At 37.6% G+C, this 27,679-nt stretch overlaps 1 protein-coding gene across 3 annotated transcripts in view; it reads right to left on the reverse strand.

Moving 5' to 3' along the window:
* The window catches only part of PTPRO (protein tyrosine phosphatase receptor type O), a 264,792-nt gene that overhangs the window by 87,623 nt on the left and 149,490 nt on the right, over positions 1-27,679 (reverse strand). For all 3 annotated transcript variants that reach the window (XM_070790022.1, XM_070790021.1, XM_070790020.1), the window contains exons 3-8: positions 19,218-19,376; positions 17,306-17,458; positions 14,933-15,376; positions 12,938-13,099; positions 8,862-9,058; positions 311-431 (exon numbers count right to left, since the gene is read on the reverse strand). In XM_070790022.1, the coding sequence (XP_070646123.1) occupies positions 311-431; positions 8,862-9,058; positions 12,938-13,099; positions 14,933-15,376; positions 17,306-17,458; positions 19,218-19,376 (1,236 nt within the window). The remainder of the gene's footprint in view (positions 1-310; positions 432-8,861; positions 9,059-12,937; positions 13,100-14,932; positions 15,377-17,305; positions 17,459-19,217; positions 19,377-27,679) is intronic.

Here is a 27,679-nt window from a genome sequence, read left to right on the forward strand (position 1 = left end):
GTCAAGAAGGAATGTTTAATATCTTAACAATGGCTTCACATCTCTACTTACTGACTGACTAGGTATTTCACTTTTTTGATGCAATCATTGAAAACTAACCATATTTGCCTGAGATTTTCTTTTTCCTAAGTAATGAATGCTAAGGATGTCTTCCAGGTATACAATTGTGGTCATTAATTACTCTGAGGATTGAATATTGGGAGAACAAGTATGGACCTCCCATAACTGATGATAATGACTAGAACTTAGACATGGCACCCCTCCAAACAGTACTCTGATAAAGGTATTTTTCTTGTGGCTGGCAACTTACCAATAGCAAATGTCACAGGATCTGAAGGTGGTCCAATCAAAGGGCCTTTTCTTAGGTACATCACAACCTGGTACTGGGCACCAGGAACGAGATTTTCAATAATAGATTTGCTTGAGTTCACCTTTAAACCAAACACCCAATAAGATCTATTTAGAACTGGGTTTTCAGTGTGTGACTCAGAGGATAACATTGTATTCAGGGACACTGCAAACTCACAAATGCCTTTGAAATCCAGAAGCCTTTATTCATACTGAGGAAGGTCAAGTTTCAATATTAGGATGATTTATAGTTTATGAGAAGGCTGAAGGGAACCCAGAACATTCAAATTCTATGGCTGGCTTTAATAAACCTTGTGAACTGCTCTATACCCATCAATGTCAATTGTAATTATGTACACTAGAGACCCATCAGCCTCTAACCAAAATCAAATCAGCAATAAAATAAGGATAGTCTGACATCCTAAATTGTAGTGTCAGCTGATTACATACAAAGATCAGTGCAGGAATGTCTTTTAGTCTCTCAACACTTAGAAGCATAAAATATCTAATTATAGTGATGGAAATGACCTCAGAGATTATCTAGTCCAAATCTCTCATTTAGTAGATCAAGAAGGTAAAGCTAGAGAATAGCCAAGGTCACATATTTGGATCAGTGTTGGTACTGGAAGCCTAGCATCGTGACCTCCACTCCATGATATGGGCAAAGCACCAAGACACAGCAGCAGGCACTTTACAAGGCTACTGTGACAACCTGCCAAGACTGAATCAGGAAGAATAACTGGAACAGACTGATCACTAGTAGTGAAACTGAATTTGTAATAAAAAAAAACTCCCAGCAAGCAAAAGTCCAGTATTGGACAGTTTCACAGGGGAATTCTGCCAAATATAAAAAGAAAAGTTAATACCTATCCTTCTCAAACTATTCCAAAAATTGAAGAAGATAGAACATTCTCAAATTCATTGTACAGGACTACCATTACCCTGATACCGAAACCAAGAGAGAAAATTACAGGCCAATATCTTTGATGACTATAGATGCAAAAATTCTCAACAAAATATTAGCAAACTGAATTCAACAATACATAAAATGGATCATTCACCACGATCAAGTGGGATTTATTCTAGTACTGTTTTATATCTTTAAAACACATTTTAAGTGGTAAAACTAATAGTGCTCATTGTTAAAACTGGTCACACTGTAGAAGAGCAAGTGAGGTCAATTTGTAGCCTTTCTGGTCTCCCCTCACCACTTCCCACATTTTGGGGGGCAGTCTTCTAGACCTTCTTTGATACATATATCCATAAACAATTAAGTATTGAGCCATACAGGTGTTATACCATAAATATTGCTCCAAACTTTTCCTTTAAACTTAACAACAATTGTAAACATGTGAACATACCTGCCAATGTAACCTTGCTTTCATTTAGAGTATCTCGAAAAACACACAGAGGGTAGATTGTTTCAGAGTGATGGTAAAGTTTCTTTGGTTTGATAATATTTTAGGCAGTGGTTGATTCTAATTATTCAAATGACTTCCTGGAATTATAACCACTTAAATATGCTATCCTAATAAATTCATCCCAGGAAAATTACATTGCCTTAAAAAAAAATAAGAACCCAAAAAAAAAATAAGAACCAATAATGTGTATATGTATCACACTACTAAAAAAGTGAGAGGAGGGCAAATGATATTGAACTTGACTTTAGTTACAAATTATTAATATAAATACTAATTTCCTCATATTTTTAAAATATTTACTGAGGCACCTACATCACTTCTATTCCTTCCTACCTTTTTCTTTATCCTGGACCTGCTAAGTGGTGGATTGGAGGTGGGCAGGGGAAATGTTCCTATACTAGTGTTAAGTCGCTTCAGTCATGTCTTACTCTTTTGCAACCCTATGACCATAGCCTGCCTGGTTCCTCTGTCCATGGGATTCTCCAGGCAAGAATAGTGGAATGGGTTGTCATTTCTTACTGCAGGGGATCTTCCCAACAAAGGGACTGAGCCTGCCTCTCTTACCTCTCCTTCATTGGCAGATGGGTTCTTTACCACTAGCACCACATGGAGAGCCCCAAGTAGTAATACTCTACTTACTAAATAACATGTTTCGTTCTCTAGAGGATTCCTCCACACTCCTTCTCCAATTTTCACCCCATGTTTGCATTCCAGTATTTCCTATCTCTTATTTCTGACTGGCTTTGTCTCCATTCCAAAGAATTCAATCCAGCCCAAAGCATTTCCATGTAGGCCCTGGCCCTATCCTTTCTCAGCTAAAGAAATGGAGGAAAGATACACCATAGAGCAAAGGAAATATAAACAAGGAGGTTAAACTAGATGAGAGTTCTTTTAAGTCTGAAGTGGTCTTCTCTCTTTCTTTGGATGAACCACATGGCTTCTGGGATTTTAGTTCCCCAACCAGGGATTGAAGCTGGGCCCTGGCAGTGGAAGCTTGGAGTTCTAACCACTGCACCACAAGGGAATTCCCCAGAAATGGTCTTATGTATATATTATGGAATCCTCTTTCCATGACATCTTTCTGAATACTTATTATAGTTACTCAGTTTCTATGGAGAATCTCTAGAACCTCTTCATCTTCTTCCCTTGACACAAAAAGTATTCAGTTAGGTCTGCATAATAATAAAAGTTAATTTCCAGCACACCTTACTATTGGTATGTTCCAAACATTGCATTAAGCATCAAGTCCTCTTATTTTTATTACAGCTCTATGAGGTAGGATATGCTTCTCCTTCTATTACAGATTCAGATGGTAAGACTTAGACAGAAAGAACTCAGAGCTGGTAGCTGCTAAAATCAGGTCTGAAACTCAATTCTGTTTGAGTCTAGAGTCTCTGCTTTTAGCCAACACTCTTGGCTCCATCAGGATGAGTGGTGAGGATGACCTTCCCGTAGTGTAGCATCTGTAATGCACAAGAAAAAGTTCTCTCCTAGAAGTCAAATCACTTGAGATGGGGTCTCAGCTCTGATACTAATCAGTTGTGTGACAGCAGGCAGGTCCCTTCAATATTCACCCTCTTAGCTCTATCATTTCCTCATTTGTAAAGCTAACAAACTGATTGACTGATTGGTCTTTCTTTCCAATTTAGTCACTTAGTTATTACACACTCCTGTAAACTGTCACCAAACACGTATGGACCAAGCAGACCACGTGTAAAAATAAATGTACATTGGGACCTTCCTGGTGGTCCAGTGGTTAAGACTCCATGCTTCCACTGCTGGAGCACATGTTTGAGCCCTAGTTGGAGAACTAAGATCCCACATGCCATGTGTGAAGATAAAAATTTTTTAAATGGAAAAAAGAAGGGACCTGGCCTTTAAAAGATATTAAATATACATCCATATATTACATGATGCTTCTTTATTCTGAAATTTGTAATTGTGTGTAAGTCTTTGGAGAGTCCTTTATATGACACTGAGCACTGGCTTTATTATGCTCACTGTATTGACGCAGGCTTATTAGTGAATAGAACTACAATGCTTGTTAACAGGGACATATTACAAAACTCTCTTTCTCATGAATATTCACGTATGAACTCACACAAAACAGCAACCAGACATGAAGTACATACACTTAATGAGGACAAATTCAAATTGAGAGGTACCAAGGGGCTTCCCTGGTGGCCCAGATGGTAAAGAATCTGCCTGCAATGCAGGAGACTTGGGTTTGATCCCTGAATCAGGAAGATCTCGTGGAGAAGGGAGTGGCTACCTACTCCGGTATTCTTGCCTGGAGAATTCCTTGGACAGATGAGCCTTGTGGGCTATAGTCTGTGGGGTTTGCAAAGAGTTGGACATGACTGAATGAGTTTTACTTCACTTCACTTCAAGATATCTACATACAAGGCTAGACTCTAAGCTTCATGAAATCAAGGCTCAAATCAAATTTGTTCTTATTTCTAGCATCTCACACAGGACCTCCTAGAAAACAAATCAATGAAACTGTGGGGAGGAGCAGGGGAACTAGCACCGAATCTCATGGGTGATGGTAACTGATAAAGCAGTGATCCTGTGGTACAGGTGATGAGATGACGGTAGGGAAAAAGTAGGGAGAAGCAAAGTATGAGAGAATAAAACATTGTGGTTAATTATTCACCTGTGTTTGACTTTAGAATCACTCTTATTTTTGAGCTGCATTTTGAATTTTCGATTTAACATAATCACCATACCACTGAAAAGAGAACTGAAGAAATATAATTTATTTCCCTCTGGATAATGGTTGCTTTAAGAAATAACCTAAGACAGACCAGGGTTGGTGAGAGCATATTCTGGATTCCTCTCTAGGCCAATTTTTGAGATTTTTGAACTGATGTTTCCTTCTTTGAAAATATACATGTGTGTGATGATGATGATAATGTAATGATGTAATACTACCACAATCCTCTTCTGGTAACTGAGGTAACACCTAGAACAGTGGTCCAGTTTCTGCCCTCTACTTTCCCTTCTTGCCTACAATCATCAACAGTTTCACATTTGCGTTTCAAAGAAGCCACTGTCAGCAAGCACTTAGACCAGACTTTTCTGGTTCATATATAATTTACAATATCTCTCTACACTTTTAGCCTTTGGCTTCTATGTATATGGAGGAGGAAATGGCAACCCACTCCAGTATTCTTGCCTGGGAAATCCCATGGACAGAGGATCCTGGTGAGAAATAGATTTAAGGGACTAGATCAGATTGACAAAGTGCCTGATGAACTATTGACAGAGGTTTGTGACACTGTACAGGAAACAGGGAATAAGACCATCCCTATGAAAAAGAAATGTAAAAAAGCAAAATGGCTGTCTGAAGAGGCCTTACAAATAGCTGTGAAAAGAAGAGAAGCCAAAAGCAAAGGAGAAAAGGAAAGACATACCCATTTGAATGCAGAGTTCCAAAGAATAGCGAGGAGAAATAAGAAAGCCTTCCTCAGTGATCAATGCAAAGAAATAGAGGAAGACAATAGAATGGGAAAGACTAGAGATCTCTTCAAGAAAATTAGAGATACCAAGGGAACATTTCATGCAAAGACGGGCTCGATAAAGGACAGAAATGGTATTGACCTAACAGAAGCAGAAGATATTAAGAAGAGATGGCAGGAATACACAGAAGAACTATACAAAAAAGATCTTCACGACCAAGATAATCACAATGGTGTGATCACTCACCTAGAGCCAGACATCCTGGAATGTGAAGTCAAGTGGGCCTTAGGAAGCATCACTACAAACAAAGCTAGTGGAGGTGAAGGAATTCCAGTTAAACTATTTCAAATCCTAAAAGATGATGCTGTGAATGTGCTGCACTCAATATGCCAGCACATTTGGAAAACTCAGCAGTGGCCACAGGACTGGAAAAGGTCAGTTTTCATTACAATCCCTGAGAAAGGCAATGCCAAAGAATGCTCAAACTACTGCACAATTGCACTCAATTCACACACTAGTAAAATAATGCTCAAAATTCTTCAAGCCAGGCTTCAGCAATACATGAACTGTGAATCTCCAGATGTTCAAGCTGGTTTTGGAAAAGGCAGAAGAATCAGAGATCAAATTGCCAACATCCGCTGGATCATTTAAAAAGCAAGAGAGTTCCAGAAAAACATCTATTTCTGCTTTGTTGACTATGCCAAAGCCTTTGACTGTGTGGATCACAATAACCGGGAAAATTCTGAAAGAGATGGGAATACCAGACCACCTGACCTGCCTCTTGAGAAATTTGTATGCAGGTCAGGAAGCAACAGTTAGAACTGGACATGGAACAACAGACTGGTTCCAAAGAGGAAAAGGAGTTCGTCAAGGCTGTATATTGTCATCCTGCTTATTTAACTTCTATGCAGAGTACATCATGAGAAACGCTGGGCTGGAAGAAGCACAAGCTGGAATCAAGATTGCCAGGAGAAATATCAATAACCTCAGATATGCAGATGACACCACCCTTATAGCAGAAAGTGAAGAGGAACTAAAAAGCCACTTGATGAAAGTGAAAGTGGAGAGTGAAAAAGTTGGCTTTAAGCTCAACATTCAGAAAACGAAGATCATGGCATCTAGTCCCATCACTTCATGGGAAATAGATGGGGAAACAGTGTCAGACTTTATTTTTCTGGGCTCCAAAATCACTGCAGATGGTGACTGCAGCCATGAAATTAAAAGTCGCTTACTCCTTGGAAGGAAAGTTATGACCAACCTAGATAGCATATTGAAAAGCAGAAACATTACTTTGCCAACAAAGGTTCATCTAGTCAAGGCTATGGTTTTTCCTGTGGTCATGTATGGATGTGAGAGTTGGACTGTGAAGAAGGCTGAGTGCCAAAGAATTGATACTTTTGAACTGTGGTGTTGGAGAAGACTCTTGAGAGTCCCTTGGACTGCAAGGAGAGCCAACCAGTCCATTCTGAAAGAGATCAGCCCTGGGATTTCTTTGGAAGGAATGGTGCTAAAGCTGAAACTCCAGTACTTTGGCCACCTCATGCAAAGAGTTGACTCATTGGAAAAGACCCTGATGCTGGGAGGGACTAGGGGCAGGAGGAGAAGGGGACGACAGAGGATGAGATGGCTGGATGGCATCACTGACTCGATGGACGTGAGTTTGGGTGAACTCTGGGAGTTGGTGATGGACAGGTAGGCCTGGCGTGCTGCGATTCATGGGGTCGCAAAGAGTCGGACAAGACTGAGTGACTAAACTGAACTGAACTGAACTGAGCGACTAACGCTAACACTTCTATGTATAAGATATGTAACTCATACATTAGAGGGAAGAAGAAAAATCATATCTGAGAGCAGTCAAGTTCTAGTCACGTTCTGGGGCACAACACATTTTCTATCAATGTGAAGAGTCAGTCGTGCTGGGTACACTCAGGGAAGGAAGCTAATAAACGGCACAGTGGGCTGTGATGACCAGTTAATCTGTTTAGCGTGTTTATTCTTTAATTCAAGCCGAGAGGGTAGCCTCATCTTCATGCTGGGCTTATCTCAGCTCTCTAGGGTTTTTGAGAGCTCCAAGGGTCATGATTCCTGAATTTATCTTCTTAATTTAAAATTTCTCACCCTTTGAATAGCACTAAATGCCTGATTTTCATGAGATAAATGGAAACACTCCAAATAGCTTCCACATAGCAAACACCTGTTTTGAGTGCATATTCTATTTCCAGTATACTCCACATAAATTAATAATTAAACTTTTTTTGCCCTTAAGCAAGAAAAGATTGTGTTTGAAATAATGTATATTAATGCATATATATGGAATTTAGAGAGATGGTACAGATGAGCCTGTTTGCAGGTCAGGAATAGAGAAGCAGAAGTAGAGAATGCATATGTGGACATGGGGTAGGGAGAGTGAGATGAATGGAGAGAACAGCATTGACATATATACACTGCTGCTGCTGCTATATACACTACCATATGCTAAACAGACAACTAGTGGGAAGCAGCTGTATAGCACAGGGAGCTCAGCTGGATGCTCTGTGATGGCCCAGAAGGGTGGGATGTGGGGGAGGTGGTGGAGGGAGGTTTAAGAGGGAGGAGATATATGTATACATATAGCTGATTCAGCTCATTGTACAGCATTAACTAACACAACATTGTAAAGCAGTTACACTCCAATTTTTAAAGTATTGTGTTTGTAAGACACTAAGAATCAGTTTCTTTGATCTTATGGGGGAAAAAAAAAAAGTAAAACCAGGTTTAGGAAAATAGGACTGGCTGCAGGCTTCCAGTGGATGTATTCAGGGCGTCTGAGAACAAAGTCTGCTTAGATGCCCAGGTTGGTGGTTTCATTCAGAACTGATGATGGGGCATGGCAGTTCATTCTGGTAGTCACGCCCAGAACTACAGATTCCCAGGTTTCTCCACCTCCCCCACCTACCCCTTTCACTCAGCTAACTGCTGTTTATCCTTTAAAAGTCTCCATTTATATTAGTGAGGGGATTGTTTTTCACTTTATGTACCTGAAATTTTTTAATTGTTTTTTTTTTTCAGTAAGCATGTATTACCTTTATAGTTAAGACAACAAGGAAAAATGGAAAAAATAAAAAATCTGCACCAAATCTCCCCTAAACCTTCTGCTTCCTGTCTCCTCCCCTAGAAGGTAAAGTTCTTCTGATCAGTTTTCAAATCCTCTTGCCCCATCCATATTTATTCATGCCCTTCTTTCTGTGAATTCATGTAGCCCCACCTTCACTTACTTTTAGCCTAGGTCTTATACTCTGCAGTAATAACATGTGTTCTTACTATTGTTCTCTCTAGACTATAAACTCAGCAAGAGCAGGATGTATAAAAATCATCTAGATTCCCACCATCTCCTCCAGTACCCAGCACATCACAGGTGCTCAGGATATGTTCTTGAATGAGGAATGGAAGTAAAAGGAAGACAGTAGTTCTAAGAGAGGAAAGGAAGGTGACTGTGATTGCAGAGCCTTGTGCCCTGACTTCCTGGCTCCTATATCCATGATGCACCAGAGAGACCTTGGCACAGCTGCTTGCCACGGTGGCACCCTGGCATCTCCTGCAAGGCTGGGCTGCAGGAGGTGAGTGAGCCTGACAGCCCTTCCTTTCCTTTACCTGAGTGCAGTACTGCTTTTCCAGCCTCTGGCTCTCCTTTTGTTTCTGGCAGGTGAGGGACACCACAGACACGATGGTGCCATTGTAGTTCTCTTGGGGAGACGTCCAGGACATCAAGGCAGTGGTTGAGCTTAGAACGTGGACACTCACATGCTGGGGTTTCTCTGTGAGTTCTTCAATCCATTCTCCTGAAGGACCTGGATGTCAAATCAGAGCACAGGGGAGGTTTCAGGCTGAGCGGGTTGAGATAGACTATAGTTTTAAAAATCATGCTGTTTTCCTTTCGCCCTTACAAAGACATTCCAAGTTAGACTGGCAGCCAGACTGGCAAGTCTTCACATCCTCTGCTTAGCTACGGTCTCCACTGGGTGACCTCCCCATCGACCTAAGCAACAGCCTGGTGGCAGCAATGAAACGAATTCTACTGAGAGACAGAAGCTCCACTTCATTTATTACATGCCTCTGAGATTATTCTGGTAACTTCTACACCAGAGAGAATTTATTTCTCTTTTAACAAAGAGTGTGTGTGGCAGTGTGGTTTCATGAGTGTTTGTGATTCCTTTGCTGTTAGGATCTTTGGGCTCTAGAAATAATTATGTTGAGATTCAAATTAGCCTCTACTGCAATCCTGTGAAGAAAATTTTAAATTTGGCGACAGCAGGATCAAAGAGCAGAGTGTGACTCCCTTAGAGAAGAAATAGGCAACAGACAGGCTCAATTACAGAAGCTGGTGGAAACCTGGGTGATAATTTGAGGACACGGTGGGATCCTCATTTTAAAATATCTCCCTAAAAGTGCCCGCCATTAGCTTTGTTCTTTTAAATTTCCGAAGTGGTTATTAGCACAGTGCCTGACACATAGTGAAGACCCAAGAAATGGTAAGGTGATTATTATCTCCTGAAAGTCCCTGTTAAAATGCAAATGTGCAACTTCTTTTATTTGCTTAGGATACATTTCTCAGTTCTCTCAATAAGAAGCTGTATTCCTGGAGCCCAGGAAAAGGGGAGGAATAAGTGACTCTGCTGGGGAGAGCAGTCTCAAGCTCATGGGAAATGGGGCAAAGAAAATAAAAATTATATAAATGATCATTACAATGGCAAAGAGATGTAGGACTCACTGTTTGCCAGGCTCTTTTAAGCTTATTTGTGTTTACATATTTTAATTCTTTAATTTTCTTAACTAAACTTATGAGATAAGTACTGAATTGGTTTCAGTTTCAGGTGAGGAAACTGAGGCAGAGATAGAATAAGTAGAGCTGGGATTCACACACAAGAAGTCTGGTTTCAAAATCCATACTCTTAACCCTGTGTGAAACTTCCTGGAGCACTATGAAACTGTGAGAAGGATGAATCTGGAAACAGGAAAGTTGGCCCCAAACTCAGTTTTGCTCATTATTAGCGATACAATGTTGGGCAAATGACTTCTCTGAATCTCTGTCACTGCATCTGTCAAATGGACAAATCATAGGACATTAGGATTGGAAAGGACTTTAGAGTTCCAGTGTGGGTTACTGATGGGGAAACTGGGGCCCAGAGATGTGAATGACCTGCCCAGTGTCACAGAGTGAGTATTGAGAGGCAACCTGGGGTGCCTATCTCCTGGGCCAGGGCTTTGTGTTAACTCACCAAGAAGCCATATGATTAGTCTACTTTACAAGACTGTTGCTGGGATCAAATGAGATTGTAATGTATTAGAAAACTACCAAACATGAAGTGTTATTACTTTTACGAAGATCTGAGGTGGTGGGGGCGAGGGTGGATGGAGGCAAAAAAAAATCACTCATTTAATGGCTTTATAATAGGATGGACCTGATAATCAACCCAAGGTAACAGGTCACTGCAGACTCCATGGAAATGGACTCTGCTACTAAAGATTTCTAGAGTCTGATTCTCCTTCTCACACTAGGTGGCTAAAGTTTCTGTGTCTAAGTTTTTTTTTTTTTTTTTCCACCTAAAAATGGAGATAATAGCAATGCTCCCTTCAGAAGGCTTTTGGGAGACTAATGCAAATCCCTACCTTAATTTTCACCTCTGAGGAAAGCCTTCAAAACTACATAAATACAGTATTCTTTTAAAATCAAAGGTATATACATAGTACACCTGAATAACTCATTACTGCAGAACAGAGTATCTGAAACTCCAAACAGGTTATTTTATTGGCAAAGAAACAGCAAAATTTCTAGTATTTTCCTAAATGAATATTAACATGCATCTCTTCAAAAGAATCATATTTGTGAGCAATTCTGACATTCTCAGCAGCTCTGGTCAGTTTGGATAATCTAAAAATAAAGTGCCTATCACTGGAAAGTGATTCAATAAATATTTGTTGAATGTACAACAGAAATAATAAATAAGCAAAGAGTATAACCTAAGCAAAGAGTATAACCCCAACTTAGGGTTTTATTATGTGGCATGAAAAACAAGAGGTACCCAAATAAAACCCATCTAGAAAAATATCGCACTCAGAGATAAGCTCTGTACTGTAAAGAATCTGCCTGCAATTCGGGAGACCTGAGTTCAATCCCTGGGCCAGGAAGATCCCCTGGAGAAGAGAATGGCTACCCATTCCAATATTCTTGCCTGGAGAAACTCATGGACAGAGGAGCCTGGTAGGCTACAGTCCATGGGGTCACAAAGAGTTGGATGCGATTGACCGACTAACACTTTCACTTCATTATGAAACACAGTAGAAATTCAGAGCAGGGAAGAGCTAATGGCCTGAACAGTTGTGGGAGTTTTCCTGGAACTTGCAGTGGATCTCTGCTGGCAGACAAGGGAATCTCTGGGTTAATGAAACATTTTAAGCCTCATGGGAAGAACTCAATACTAAACTTTGCTTTCATTCTCAAATGATGCCATGTCAAAGATCTCCTGTAACTGACAGACATGCAGGCTGATCATGGATATTTTTTTCTGCTTGTCTAGTGGATATATCAAGCCTTTTCACAAGTGGTGACATTTTTGATTTCCTTAGAAAAATTGTTATATAGGGTATTTTCAACATTTTTAGGCTGCTAAATAAACTGATTTCTCTCCTCTGCCCTCCTCCTTTTTATCTCACCTGTCTTTTTGAGGGTCATTTAATGAAAGGTGGTATTTTGCCTTTGGAGGAGATAACATATGGTGATCATCCTTCTCGGAATGAAGTTTTTATCCATTGCCTTCTGGGTTTTTTTTTCTGCTGATCAGAGGCACATTAACTCCGGATAAGCTAGGAAACAGATTTTTGGCCTCTAAACTTTTGGTAAGCATAGTCAGATTAGCAGAAAACATTACCTATGTGCACTATTTGTATAGCTTTCTGAGGCTAGTTATTGGCCTGCTATTATTCCTGATGGACTCAGTAGAAGCTGCCCTAAGACTTGGTATTGGTATTTTCATGATGCTACAGCTTTGTTGTTGTCGTTTAGTCATTAAGTCATGTCTGTCTTCTTGGGACCCCATGGGCTGTAGCTCACCAGGCTCCTCTGTCCCTGGGATTTTCCAGGCAAGAATACTGGATTGGGTTGCCATTTCCTTCTCCAGGAGATCTTCCCGACCCAGGGATTGAACCTGCGTCTTCTGCATTGCAGGTGGATTCTATATTATCTGAGCCACCAGGGAAGTCCCATGCTCTATCTTAGTTTGTGCTAATTTTTGGAGAGACCACCTAGGTCTTACTACATTTGAATCTCTGTGCTTCTTTCAAGCTCCTCAAACTCAATGAGCCTTTTCATACAGTTCAAAAATACCAGTTTTCATTATGGCTTCAAACAAAAGTCCTCTTTCCTTAACTATGTGTCCATGTCCTTGGAGAGTTTGTTACCACTAGTGCGAAAGGTCAGTTTAACAAATGTTCAATTATCTCAATAATAAAAAAAATCCTCGAGTTAAATCCCGGGATAAATTTGCTACTGTGATACATACATATATTTTCTCTGCTGTCAAAAACCACATGGATTTGGGCCTCTCATGACCTTGAAGAATTCTCAGGGTCTCTAAGGTTTGATGAATAATTGATGCTTAAGCATCATTCATCACACCAGCTCCATCGTTCTAGCTCCTCTGTAAGTGCAAAATAATCTCTTTGGTACTTACTGATATAAAAACTGAGTGATTTTGCTGACTGACTGTTTCGAGTTTCGCAAGATCCTGAGGAACTAAAGGTTGTCACAGATAACTTATATTTCCCGGGCTCCTTCAGGTCTGCAACAAATTCATGTGCTTCTTCATCCACTGTCAAATATTCAGTAAAGTTTTCTAAATCATATATAAAGAAGAGAATATATATGAATTGATATCTGGAACAGCCTTGGCTATAGACAGGTCAATTAATTTTTTAAAAAAGTATTTTCTTATTTTGCCTCTTTCCCTATGTCGAGTTGAATTATACCTCCAAACTAAAATTGCTATTGAAAAAAGATGGTTAAGAGTTCAAATTGTTTTCTTACAGTACTTTAAAATAACAAAATTAAAATACAGTGTCCAAATCAATAAAAATATGGATAAATATATACTGCATTCTTACATACTGTCAGCAGTAAAATGATACACACAAAACGGAAGTATAATGTTAGGAGAAGATAGCAATGATCAACTTTCTCATTTGGATATAAAGAATTAAAAGAAACAGTACCAAATGTTGTGCAAGTTCTTTGTGATAACATTAAATATCCGTAAGTGTCTTAAAATATATTGAATTATTTTTCTAGTTAGAAATAATCCTCTGGGTATATTTTCTGACACATTATATTTTGCTTCATTGGCTGACTTCCAGAAATTTTAAAAGTAAAAATGATTTTTACATTGCTTCAAAGTCCATCTCCTGCTGCTTATTACTTCATTTGAAGTTTTTTTTTTTTGTTTTTTTTTTTATCATTTGGTGACCAGAGTAGCCTTCAACAGAACACACTGCAGTCAGATAAAAGCATGATTGAACTTTCATGGAAATAGGCATTACAAAATATTCTAAGATATAAGACCTTATTTTCCAGAGACTATATCGAGCAACAGAAAAATAAAAGACTAAGGGAACTTTTTAAAAATACAGATAATTTCAGGCAGATGTTAAGACTTTTGACTCAAATAATTATAAATGACAAAGGATTTCAATTTTATATAATATTTGGGTATTGTTGGTCGCTCTATACTCCAATATAGAGGAATTCACAAATCTTGTATTTCATTCTATTGGATAAAATAGGGGCAAACAGTATGTCATCTATGAGACTATATGATTTGAATACCCTAGCATGTAAGTAAGGCTGTCAATTTAACCTCAAATTTTGACAGCTTGACAACCTTTGCCACTCAAACTACTAGACTGGCGAGCAAAAAATGAAGTATGTCATTATAAAAACAAAATAAACAACAAATAACTATGAAAATCTACCAAACAACAAGTCAGATATGATTCGTGACTCAAATTTACTGAATGCCATGGCCCTATTTTTCATAAAGTAATGGGTTAAATATAAAGAATGTCTCTTGGTTGCTAAGTGAATACCATATATATAATATGGTAGCTAGAGTGGGAATACCAGTTGCTGTGTATTTTTATTCTACTACCAGTCCCTCTTTGGAAAAATGTGAGTTGTGCTGGTTCCAGGGGAGCACCCCCAGAGGGGAATAAGACTAGCCTGATAAGCAGAACATAGGTCTGATACTCTAGGGAAAGTAGCCATGTTGTCAGCAAGATTCTTTTGTTGCATGCTTCACAAGTTTGTGTGCTGGGAAAACAGAACACTTCTCCAGGATATTCTGTAATTTGTGATGGTAAGAAATTTAATTCAAAATCTATTCAAAGTTTCCTCAGTGGCCTGGGGGAGGTGAAATGTCAGCAATAAAATGTGTACAATTGCCTATACTTGCGATGTGTGAACTACCCAAACTGGGTTCTGACCCAATCTGTTCATTTTCATTTTCTGGTTTCAGTCTGCCTTGGGATATTCAATAAATTCTTCATTTTCTTTACCATTTTTCTTTATATCTTAACTGTCTACCTTCAGTCTTTCTTTCTAAATGGAATTTTTAAAAGTTCCCATTTTCTTTACCTTTGCACCATTTAAGTCCTCTGATTTCCTAGTACTTTACCTTCTCTTTCTATGCGGATATGGAACCCATCAAAGGCAGTGGGTGGTTTTGGTGGTAACCAACTCAATATCATTTGTACAGGGAAAGAAGAGAAAGAGCTGGATGCCGATTTCTCCATGTCACTGAGTGTACTGTTGTTTTCGTATTCTGTGGGAAGCACACTGACAAATTCATCTTCGCTTTCAGGAGTTGCAGATGCACTGTCCCACCAATATGGCTGGGATGTTGTTTCGAAATCACTGCTGTTAAAATCAGGCCAACCAGAAGAAATGTTGCCAGAGGGAATTTCAGGAGTGTCATCTGTAAAATGGAAGACTTTGCCCTTTCCCGTTGTATCTTGTGACCTCATGAACGATTCCTCTGGGAAACTGCCGCTCTCTTCTTCCCAGTTGTTTTTGTTCAAGTTCACTATACGAACTGAGATATTCTGAGGTGGATAAGGGGCTATAAGAAAGAGAATTATCATTTTATGTATTTTTAAACTATTATAATGAATACTTTATTAATGAGTCAAACATAAAAGCAGATTCAGAAAACAGAGTTTTTTTTATTTTTTTAATTTTTATTTTATTTTTAAACTTTACAATATTGTAGAAAACAGAGTTTTATTGTACTTTTACATCAAGAACAAGTGTCGTTTCAAGTACATGTCTACTTAAGATTTTGTATATGATGTGCACACATTATCGTATCATCAGTCACACTTCAAATACATTAAATAATGCTACTATGTTAGTCAAAGTGGTGACTGAACCACTTCCAAAGTAGAGTTACACACATATTTTTCAGCTTATCACAATCTCCTTTCTAAAAAACCGAGTCTCTGTCACTAGATCTTTTTTACAAAAAAGCAACTATAGTGTCTTATAGCTATCAAGGCTAAAAATACTCCCTATGACATAGTTGCACTTAAGAGAGTTGCGTGTTGAAATTACCTTTAGGAATTTTAACACACATATTGCAAATATGGCTTCGCTTCTAACCTCTCAAAATGAAAACTATGCCCACAAAATAAGTTTATGAATTATGGAAGTATGCTTTTCTAGTGGTAGAAAATTATGAAGGCCACTGAATGGTCTCTACCTACAACAAATTCTACATATCTTTCAAACAGCAACTCAACACTCACCTCTTAGGAGCTTTTAATAAAAATTAATCTTTTGCTCTTTCATGCTGCTATATAACTTCGTGTGTACATGCTCAGTCACTTCAGTCATGTCCAACTCTTTAATAATATTTATTGCATTCTGCCTTGTATGATTGCCAATAGCTGTTTAGTTGCTAAGTCATGTCCAACTCTTTGTGACCCCATGGATGTAGCCCATCAGATTCCTCCATCCATGGGATTTCCCAGACAAGAATACTGGAGTAGGTTGCCATTTCCTCCTCCAGGGGATATTCTTGACCCAGGGATTGAACCCGTGTCTCCTGCATTGGTAGGCGGATCCTTTAGCATTGAGCCTCCAGGGAAGCCCATGAGTGCCAGTAGTACCTCTACCGTTTTTGAGGCCAGGAAACCATTTCAGCGGACTTTGTTTTCATCTCGCCCAGTACTTTAAAAATCTCCCAGGTAAAAGATGCTCAACTAGTTTCTTCACTTGAATAATGAAAACTACAAGTAGAATCTTAGGTGTTGATGTAAGGTGAATAAAATATTAATATTTAGCTGAAATAGTTTCTTTGTTTTGGCCTAAAGAATGAGAATCATGACATCTTAAAATTTCAGATTGGCAGGGTCTGTTGGTGATCTATTATAACCCATTCCCAATGTTTGTATGAATTGTGCCCCCTCATGCTTATCGAATACTTAAGCATGTTTTTGGGGAAAATGTCAGTTATATTGGTATTGGTGATGGGTATTTAGCATGTGTGTATTTATTTTACCCATCCATTCTTTCACCTTCCTACCCATCTATCTATCCATCCATTCATCCATCTATCCATCCTATGATTAAGTTAAGCACTGCCAAGTTTTAGGTGTATCTGAATCCTAATATTTTCTTTTAATAATCAGATAATCTATACTAGAACATCTCACATCTGTTCTTCTGCCATATGGTTATTATGTCATATTGTAGATTTACTGATGTCTACTTGATTCAGTTAAGTTACTTACTTATAACTTTTGGTAATATCACATGCTATTTTATTCAAAGATTAAAAATCTGTGATTTCATTGATATTTAAATTTTTATTGAGTATTTTGCTCAGTTCATTTTACATTGATAGAAAATTCATTTTAGATTATTGAAATATGTATTTTTTTCTGAGTTCTGGAACAGAATTTTCCTTAGGATGACAGAAAGAATATATATAACAACAACATATAATTTAATTATTTTTTCACTAAATTTGATTTTTCAAATGACTTACCAGTTCTGTGCTGTTTGGGTTCATGACTGACACCACTGTACTCCACAAGAGTGCTTTTATTAAAATTTGCCTCTGATACCAGCTGAAAGGTGATATTACTATAGCATATTCCTGGCAGCCAGTGATTAAACACTGTTTTTCCTTTAAAAAAATCTGAGGAATAAAAACAATTATATTAAATTTTTGGTTTTCTAAATGCCACAGACTTCTAGAAAGTTCTGAACAATTATGACTATCTGTCAAATAATATTTCCTGTGACTTCTAGTATAGTCAGTAATAAAAATTTGATTTAAGGCTTGAGATGAAAATTGAAATTTTTAGACACAAAGGCTTTTTCTGCAAGAATTAGATACAATTGGAATTAAAATTTTATTATAGGAACATTTGATGTATTAAGTGGAAATGGTAACATATAGAAATTGTAGAGATTAGGTTTATGCTAATCATTTACTGTAAGAACCCAAGGTATTTTGCCAATTTATGACTTAGGAAAAAATAATTTTACAAGAAATGTTTTCACTAGACTCACTTGTAAAATATAGCCTATTTTTTAAAAGAAAATGATATGTCATTTGGCAAATGGGACCTTCCTGAAAAAAGAAGAAAATTTAAAAAATTGAATTTTATTTAGAAAATGTTTTTTTTAGAAGATAATAATAAACTTAAAAACCCAATCCAAGTTGGAAAGAAATGAGGGAAAGGAACTGAAAATACCACTTATTGAATGAAAAGCCAAAAATAATTTGCAAAATTAATTAACTTAAAAAAAAGAGCATACTAGTTAACATTTTTAAATTCATGGAATTTAGCTCAACAAAAGTGTCAGTGATGGTTTTCAGTTATTTATAAACTTATATTTGCATGTGATCAATAAGCAAACAAGGTCCCAATTACTAATTTTCAGGTAATCTGTTTTCATTGAAAACAAAGAATACAGTAATAGAGTCTATTTTTGTTTATTTGATTTTTTTTTTAAGTTTTAAAAAAAACCTGTAGAGTTACTGCATGTGCCTTAAACACTGTCTCATTAAAAAAAAATCCTTGGAAGATTCAAGAATTTATAAAAGCAGCAAGTCAAAGTGGGATGTTTCTGGGTATCATGCCTTAGGTGGTTGAGTAAGTATCCTCTACCTGGTTTTCATTTACAACTAATCAGCTTTGAGACCAGCACCTACACTCAGTGCAGATAAGTGTAGTGGCTCTGTGTCCTGAGAATATTTGTCTCTCCAGTTCAGTTCCCAAAACTGAATGTCCTCTGTCCTCTCCCTGTCCCTCTCCCACTTGGCCCACTTCTGCCCTCTAGTCTATTCAGAGAAATTGATTGGGGTTCTTTAGAAATTTTTAATTCCCCTGGACCCTCTTCTCTCTCTCTCTGACCACAAGGTTCCCATCAAGCCAGTAAAAATAGTGAAACCCATTTTTGTATATTAATGCAGTCATTTAACTAGTTATACGGATAAATATACACAAAGGAACTGAAAAGTATTGTCTTAAGCATTCAAGAATAATGTTGGACCATCTCCAAATGAAATTTTTTGAAAGACCCCCAACTAACTTCCCAGGTCTGGAAATGCCTTACTGCACTCAGAAGGAAATGATTAGGTGCTGTGCTTCTAAATTTAAATTTGTTTCCTACACCAGACATGCAGGAATAATATTTGGCAAGAATAACATGTAAGTCATAATAATTTGAGTTTTTATGTTTATGCATGACACATGACTCTAAAATAATGAACCAAACATTTTAAGTCTCCTCATAACAATATTTTCATGCATCAGTAACTATTTTTATTGGTTCATTATGATCAAACAGTGAATTATAAGACTTCTTCAGAGCAAGAGCAAGGCCATTTGGCAGAAATTATGTAAAATGTAAGAGTCATCATTTTTCATCTTTCTGTTGCCTCTTACCTTTATATAGCATTGTCCGGAAGTCTTTACCTTCCCAATAGCTTATGTTTACTCTTGTGAAAACGTTATATTTTTCTGGATAATGAATTTCAAAGAGGACTCCTGTTTCAGGAGAAGGTTTATAGTCATATATTGAAACACTGGTTACAGGAAGAGGTTCTGCAGAAGGAAAGTTAATGGAGAAAGGGGAATTGGGAAAAGAGCAAAATACCATTATTAATACTTGGAAGTGCCAAGGATGACACCTATTAGCATTTTACACACACTTTAATTATCTGTAAGACACTAAACTCCTCAGTACTCCTGAGCTGACTGTTCTCCTTAGCAGTAATTAATAAAGCATATTTTATGTGGTGATTTCTGCTTTTCAAAGAACTTTCATATTCATTTTTCCAATTGCCTTTTGCAACAACCCTAAGATCTAGGAAGAGCAAATATTCATATCACCATTCAACATATAAAAATAATGATAACTGAGACTTTAAATTACTTGTCAATGGTAATTTAACAAGGACATGGCAGAGTCTGTATCTACAGATTCCTAGTTCATTTTTCCCCCAAGTCAAGAAAATTTGATATTAATAACAGACAAGTAACAGAAAATAGGCTTCCTGGGAGGCGGGTGCAGTGGTAAAGAATCCACCTGCCAATGCAGGAGATGCAAGGGACTTGGGTTGGATTCCTGGGTGGAGAAGATTCCCTGGAGGAAGAAATGGCAACCTGCTCCAGTATTCTTGCCTGGAAAATTCCATGGACAGAAGAAACAGCAAGCTACAGTCCATGGGGTCACAAAGAGTGGGACATGACTGAGTACAATAGAAAATATGTTTTGGCTCTGACCAGACATAAATGTTTTAATAATCAGTTATTTCTTCATGTGAGCTTAGCACTTTTTAAATACTAAGTATAAGATTGCAAACCATCCTATATTATGAGATTTATAGTTCATAATATTTACCAGCCTTTCTACAGAAGTTTAAAAATGTTTATTTTTATTTTGTATGAGTTGTTAACTCATCACAAAACTTTGTAAATAAATACTCATTTTTTAAATAACCGATTGATTGATTTATGTCTGAATCTCCTCCATTCCCACTTTTCAGCCCAAGTCTTGTACAGTACCAGAGTCCCTTCACCCTTTAGTAGGGACTAATGAATGAATCTTACTAGCATGCATTTCATTCAAGAAAATATTTAAAACAATTTGGCATGGAGTCAACTGTTTATTGGCTTCCCTGATGGCTCAGTGGATAAAGAATCCCCCTGCAAAGCAGGAGGAGGCACAGGGGTCATGGGTTCAATCCCTGAATGGGGAAGATGGCAACCCACTTCAATATTCTCAGCTAAAAAATTCAATCGACAGAGGAGCCTGGCGGGCTACAGTCTGTGGGGTTGCAGAGTCAGATACAACTGAGCAACAAAGCACGAATCAACTCTTATAGAAAAAACTGATTTTGATTCAAAGTTTTAGCATTGAGAGGATTCTTGGACATCTATAGCCTAAATGAAGCCTCCAATTAAAATAAATTAAATTAAAAAAAGAACAAAACAAAAGAAATGAACTTAGTTTAAGTTTTACACTTTGAAATTTCAATTTCAATAACATAAGAAACCAAAATTTGACTTAGTGCATTCAACAAGTACCTACTTTGTCTCAATCTAAATATCTTTTTTGTTGTTTTTACAAATTTATATTCTAAATGTTTCTGTTTTATTTTTGCCAATGTTTGTTTCATTATTGCTTAATCTTTTTAAATAAGTATAATTCTTTCATCTATCATTTTATAGATGATAACATACTACAAATTTTTGTTATGTTGCTACATAAAACATAATCCAAAATGTGATAATGATTTTGATGTCTATCTTGTTTAGCATAGATTTCATTTGTTCTAAACCATAAGCCCTTGGCCAAATTTTGCTTTCTCATTGTCCCATTTCTTGCTTTTTATTCACTATTTTGAGGCAGTTTAGCATCCTTTCAGCTCACCAGAAGCTGTAGTCTAGGGCCAGGGCATATAACATCACTCTGGGGTTCTTGATATTATGGATGATATAGCTGTTTTCATAAACTCGTTCTCTGAGTAAGAGCATAACTAAGCTTGGTACTTGATAGTAAGACTATGTGTCTCTTGCATCCTTAGGACTCCACAAGTGCCTTTTTTGACAAGCAGGAAGAATCTTTGCTTTCAACAATGAGTCTGGCTCTGGGTCATATCTAACGTGTAAAAATTCAATCCTTCCTACTCTATGGTGACCCAGACTCAGTACTGTCTTCTTTCAGACTCAGAGCACAAAGGCTCCATGACTTCAGCCTTCTTCCCTACTTTGATTTAAATATAAATTTATTTATTTTAATTGGAGGTTAATTACTTTACAACATTGTATTGGTTTTGTGTACTTTGAGTTTCTGATTCATGGAGACACCTGTCTTATTTCTGAGCCTAGAAATATATTTTTGGTTTTCTTTTCACTTTGTGGTGGGAGCAAAGAATATATGACAAAGCAGAAATTTACTGCATTATTTTTACTAAAAAATCCTACCATAGAGTCCCATTTTTTCTTTTAATAAAAAATTTAAAATGGCATTTAATAGGATCATTATTTCCTCATTAGGTGGCCCACATAATAAAAACTATCTTCAAATTGAAGAATATTTCCTGTTTCTTAATTCCCTTTGAACCATCATGACAGTTCATGAATAGGAAGACTCTTAAAGTTCTGGATGTGACTATCTTAGAAGATGAAAAAACAAGCAGATGTAGGCTTGCACTTGTTAATATCTGCTAATTGCTGAGGTTATTTCTTCCTGTGATTGCTCTGTTTTTTAGGAACTAAAAGGAAAGCTCAGTATCCTTTGCTTCTGATGTGACCAACCTAAGGACATGTGTCTTCTGACATGATCCTCTTGATGGAGACAAACCTGGGCTTAGTCCCCCACTTCTGATGTCAGGAGTAGGGAAAGGGGAACCATCCAGGTCCCAGGCCAGAGCTCTTGTCTGATGCTTAGATAACAGCCTGGGACCTGATCTAATGGTTCAGCTGTATCCAAGCAGGCCACTGAGTTGAGCTGGCAGCAGCAGCCACCTGTGGCCCAGGAAGGATGTTTAACATCGCGTCTACTAACTTAGTTCAAGTCTTCATTTCTTTTGTAGGAGAGCAAAATTTGCCACCACAAAATGTGTCTCTTTGGCATGAGGCTTTTTTGTTTTTTAAGAAACAGAAGAATCAGGAAGAAACTTTGATCTTCCCCCTAACTGTTAAAAGAATTTAGATGGCCTGTTCCTGGAATAGAGTATCACCAGGGGGATTGGCAAAGAATATGGGCTGGAAGTGGTGAGAGAAACTCAGCAGGGCTTGGAGATCAGAGTCCTCTCTGTGTCCTGTGGTCTCTTCAGGGTCCAGCTTTTGTTTATCAAACATCTGTTTTTCCATCTTCATGTACATTGCCTTCCTCCTCCTTTATGGTCTCAAATCACTACCCCCAACATCTTCTTTTGTCTTTAGCTGAAGATGGTTTCTAAGGTGAAGGTTTTGGCCATTTCGGAGAATTCTTGTTTCCTGGGTCTCTCCCATCTACACAATTGATTACATTTCAGTTTGATTTTCTTTTGTTCATTTGTCTCACATCAGTTTAATTCTTAGACCAGCCTGAAAAACCTAGAAGGGTAGGTAAGAATTTCTTCCTCTCCAACACTTTCCTGGAATATTTAAACAACTTTGTGAATTACTCTTCCTGCCTCCAACCTCACCTTAATTTTTCTTATCTCTGTTTAAACGTTTTAAGCTTTCAGGCTACTTGATATTCTCACTTTTGTCAGTCTCTTTTAAATCTGTCACCTCCACCTCACTGATTTTTCCCCATCTGATCTTTTCTGTTTCTCCTTTGCTCTCAGCCTCTTGAGAAATTTTCTATTTAATGTCATTGGTATTAATTATACTTAGTGATCTTATACTGGATGCTACAAACTATGTTAAGGAGTTTATTTAAATTTTTTTAGTATAAAAATTTACATTATTTAATAGCACCCACTACCAAATCAGTAATCAACAGCCCACAAGCCAAATCTGGCCTGCCACATGTTTTTGTATGATTTCCAAGCAAAGAAGGCTATTTACAGTTTAAAATGGTTGGCAAAACTCAACAGAAGAATACTATTTCATGACACATGAAAATTATGTGAAATTCAAATTTTGGTGTTTTAAAATAAAGTTGCCTTAGAACACAGCCATGCTTATTTGTTTATGTGTTATCTATGGCTGCTTTTCTGCTAACATAGTGGAGTTGAATCACTGTAACACAGACCATATGGTCCACAAAGCATAAAATATTTATTACCTAGGTCTTTACAGGAAAAGTTGGCTAACCAGTGGAATAGATTATAAATTAGAAAACTAGAAGAATGGAATAATCTGCCAAAGTCTACATTATGGTTCCCAGATTTCTCTGACTCTAAAGTTCATGCTTTGATCCACTATTCAAAATATCTGTGTGATAATTTGTCCATTCCAAAGCAAGATTCAGACCATGTGCCTTGCAGCTCTGTTACAAGAAGGAGATTTCCCCCAATCAAATTGTGTGTCATTCCTTGTATAAGACCTGTCCTCATTCCTCGTCACTTAAAGATTAAGGTCTAAACACTTTTGTAAAGTATTCAAGGTTATTCCCGATATTTCTAGTGACCTTTTTCTTCATTTTCTGGAATCATAGATGCTTGCCATCTTCACTCTTGCAGTTCACAGGTGTGCCCTGCTATTAAAAAATGCTATGCCTGCATTTTAAAAAAAATCTATGATTCACTTTAAGTCTGAGTGTAACACTTTCCATTGCTTATCCATTTGGCAAATTTTCACTAAATTTTTCATCATTGTTTCTTCTGAGGTGCCTTCCCAATGTTTCCTAAGAAGGCTGGGTAGTCTCTTACATAATTCTTTTACAGCACTTATCATATATTTGTAATGTTTTCTTTATCTTTTCCACTATTGTATATCATCTTTGAGAATGGGCATTTTATTTATTTCTCTGGCACCTAGGATGTGGCATAGAGAATGTAGACAATATATAAAGTAAAAACTCAGACATTATTTTTATTTATCATGGCTGAATTGTATGCCCCATGTATGTTCTGTAGTCATGTCTCTAAGACTTAACAAACACAGGAGACAGCAGTGTGTAAACAGGATTTCCCAACTTTCTAAGAAGTTGTTTTCATGTATTATTTTATCTCCTGAGAAACTACTCCTTGTTTCTAATGTGCCCTTGTTTCTAATATGCTGAAGGTTCTCAAACAGTTAAATATTAATCAGATGTCAGAGCCTAAGGGTTATGAAACTCTTGAACTGGCCAAATGACTTGTTTGTGCTGAATTTATTCTTTGCTATGTTCCTCAGCTTTCTCTGAGAGTGCCGACTCAGAACAACTGTGGAGAAATATCAAAGGACTGCCCTAGGGCCAATTGCTTTGTCATTGCTTATTTCATGAAGACAAAGATGCAACAGACAATAAATGACTGCATCAAATGTACCCTTTCATTCTCAACTTGTCAGCTATGGGAGCAGATCCTACAAATGTTTTGTAAACTTTCAAGAAGCCTTCCCCTTAGAAAAATAAAGATGGGAAAAATACATCATTAGCTGATAAATAATGGTAATTTTAGAGCTCAAAAGTAATCTTAGTCATCCATTTTAACCCTCTCTTTTTTAAAAGAGGAAGCTGAAACCCAAATATCACTAATGTCCCAGAAATATTTGTACAAAAAAACCCAGTTCCTATAGTCCCAAACTGTTACTGCTTTCAAAACTGGGATGGTGTAATTAAGTATTTGAAAATGCAAGAGAAAGTGAGAGACAATAAACCATCATTAATTAATTTTTACTCTTTAGATATCAATGCAAGTTTCCTCTTTCAATTAGGATCTGGAAAACTGCAATTCAATATTATCCCTCGACATCTAACAGTGAGAAGAAAAAGCCAAATAATGGGTGAGACATAATTTTTCTTGAGTTTATCGGAGAGATGAGATTGCAAGGCAACCAAATGAGCTAAATTCCAAAGATGAGCCCCTCTGGGACACCAGAGGGGACACAGCAACTCTTTTCCCTTTAGTAGGGCACGGCAGAAAGAAGGAGCACCATTAAAGCCGGAGAGAAGAAAGCAACTAGCATTTTCTTGATTCATACAGGCAGTGTGTGTGCATTTATGCTCAGTCGTGTCTGACTCTGTGTGACCCCATGGACTGTAGCCTGCCAGGATTCTCTGTCCATGGGATTCTTCAGGGAAGAACACTGGAGTGGGTTGCCATTTCCTACTCCAGGGGATCTTCCCAACCCAGGGATGGAACCCACAGCTCTTGCAATTCCTACACTGGCAGGTGGATTCTTTCCCACTAGCATTTTCTAGGAAGTCCCTCCCATACACAGAAGATGGCTACATTCCTTGAGATATTTTATTTGCTTTTATTAACAATTGGCTGTTCCTACTATCTGCCCTTTGTTGCAAAACTCCTGTATATCCTAGCTCCCCATTTGCCTCCTTGGAGCAGTTTTCTCAGGGTCACTTGAGATGCTGCCTTCAGAGCTTGAAGTTTTCCGTATGTTCCCTGAACAAAACTTAACTTTCAACTTTTAGGTTGTGCGTATTTTTTTTAAGTTGACATGCTAAAACAATAATATTTTGAATGCAATTGGTTAAGTAAACTATGTTATTAAAATTTATTTCACCTTTTCAGAAAATATGTGTCTCTCAGAAAATTTAATATTACATATGTGATTATTGGCTAGTGCTAGTCTAAACACTCCAATTAAAAGACAGAGATTTTCAGATTGGGGGAAAAAGCAGAACCAACTGTATGCTGTTTACAAGAAACCCATTTACCTATAAAGATATAAGTAGGTTAAGGCATAAAGATGAAACAAGTAAACTATGAAAATACTTAAAGAAAACTAAAATGTCTATATTAATATCAGACAAAATAGTCTTCAACACAAGTCATTTGATGAGGGATAAAGGAGGACATTGCATACAGATAAGAAGCTCAACCCATTTTCCAGGCAAGAGTACTGGAGTGGGTTGCCATTTCCTTCTCCAACAAGAAGACATAGTAATCCTAAAATTATTTGCACCTAACAACATAACAATAGGGCTTGAAAATAGATAAAGCATAAATTAAAAGAAGTGAAAGGTGAAATAAACAGACCCACACTCTCTGTCAATCACTGTTAGAACAAGTTGAAAGCAAATCATTAAGGATAGAAGACTTGAACAACCAACGTGACCTAAATTGACATTTATTAAAACATCACTCAACCAGTGCTCACAGAATGCATAACAAGATAGGCCATTCGATTGAATTTGCATAAGTGAAGAGGAACTAAACAGCCTCTTGATGAGGGTGAAAGAGGAGAGTAAAAAAGCTGGCTTAAAACTTGACATTCAAAAAACTAAGATCATGGCATCTGGTCCCATCACTTCATGGCAAATAGATGGGGAAAAAGTGGAAACAGTGACAGATTTTATTTTCTTGGGCTCCAAAATCACTGCAGACAGTGACTACAGCCACAAAATCAAAAGACGCTTGCTCCTTGGAGGAAAAGTTATACAAACCTAGACAAAAAGCAGAGACATCATTTTGCTGACAAAAGTCCATATAGTCAAAGCTATGGTTTTTCCAATAGTCATAAAAGGATATGAGAGTTGGACTATAAAGAAGGCTAAGCACTGAAGAACTGATGCTTTCTAACTGTGGTGCTGGAGAAGATGCTTGAGAATCCCTTGGACAGCAAGGCAGTCAAACCAGTCAGTCCTAAAGGAAATCAACCCTGAATATTCATTGGAAGGACTGACGCTGAAGCTAAAGTTCCAATTTTGGCCACTTGATACAAAAAGCTGACTCAATGAAAAAGACCTCAATTCTGGGAAAAGACCCTGATGCTGAGGGCAGTAGGAAAAGGGGAAACAGAGGATGAGATAGTTGGATGGCATCAGTGACTCAGTGGACATAAGTTTGAGCAAACTCCAGGAGATAGTAAAGAACAGGGAAGCTGGAATGCTGTAGTTCATGGGGTCTCAAAGAGTCAAAAGTGACAGTGACTGAACAGCAACAACGGTCTCTCATCTACTTAGATCAACAAAAAGGTCTCTGCAAAATTGCCCAGTTTTTGGATCATCAACAACACACCTCCCAGCCCGCATATCAAAGAATAAAATCACAAAAGAAAATAGAAGATACTTTGAATAGAACTTACTTCATGTGCTAAAATATCAACAATATATTTCAGAAATCTTTCATTATTTACTTACTTAAATTTCTTTGTGAACCGTTAACTAAAAGCTGACTTCTCCAGCTTTATCTAATCTAGAGTAGCTGAGCTCATGTTAATGAGTGTTGGGTCAGCAAAAGTCACTACAGCTTTATTTTTCTCTGTGTCTTAGCCCTTTTTTCCCCTGGCTCTTTTTTCCTGTT

The sequence above is a fragment of the Bos indicus genome, chromosome 5 (assembly GCF_029378745.1).
Source record: "Bos indicus isolate NIAB-ARS_2022 breed Sahiwal x Tharparkar chromosome 5, NIAB-ARS_B.indTharparkar_mat_pri_1.0, whole genome shotgun sequence".
NCBI classification, from domain to species: Eukaryota; Metazoa; Chordata; class Mammalia; order Artiodactyla; family Bovidae; genus Bos; species Bos indicus.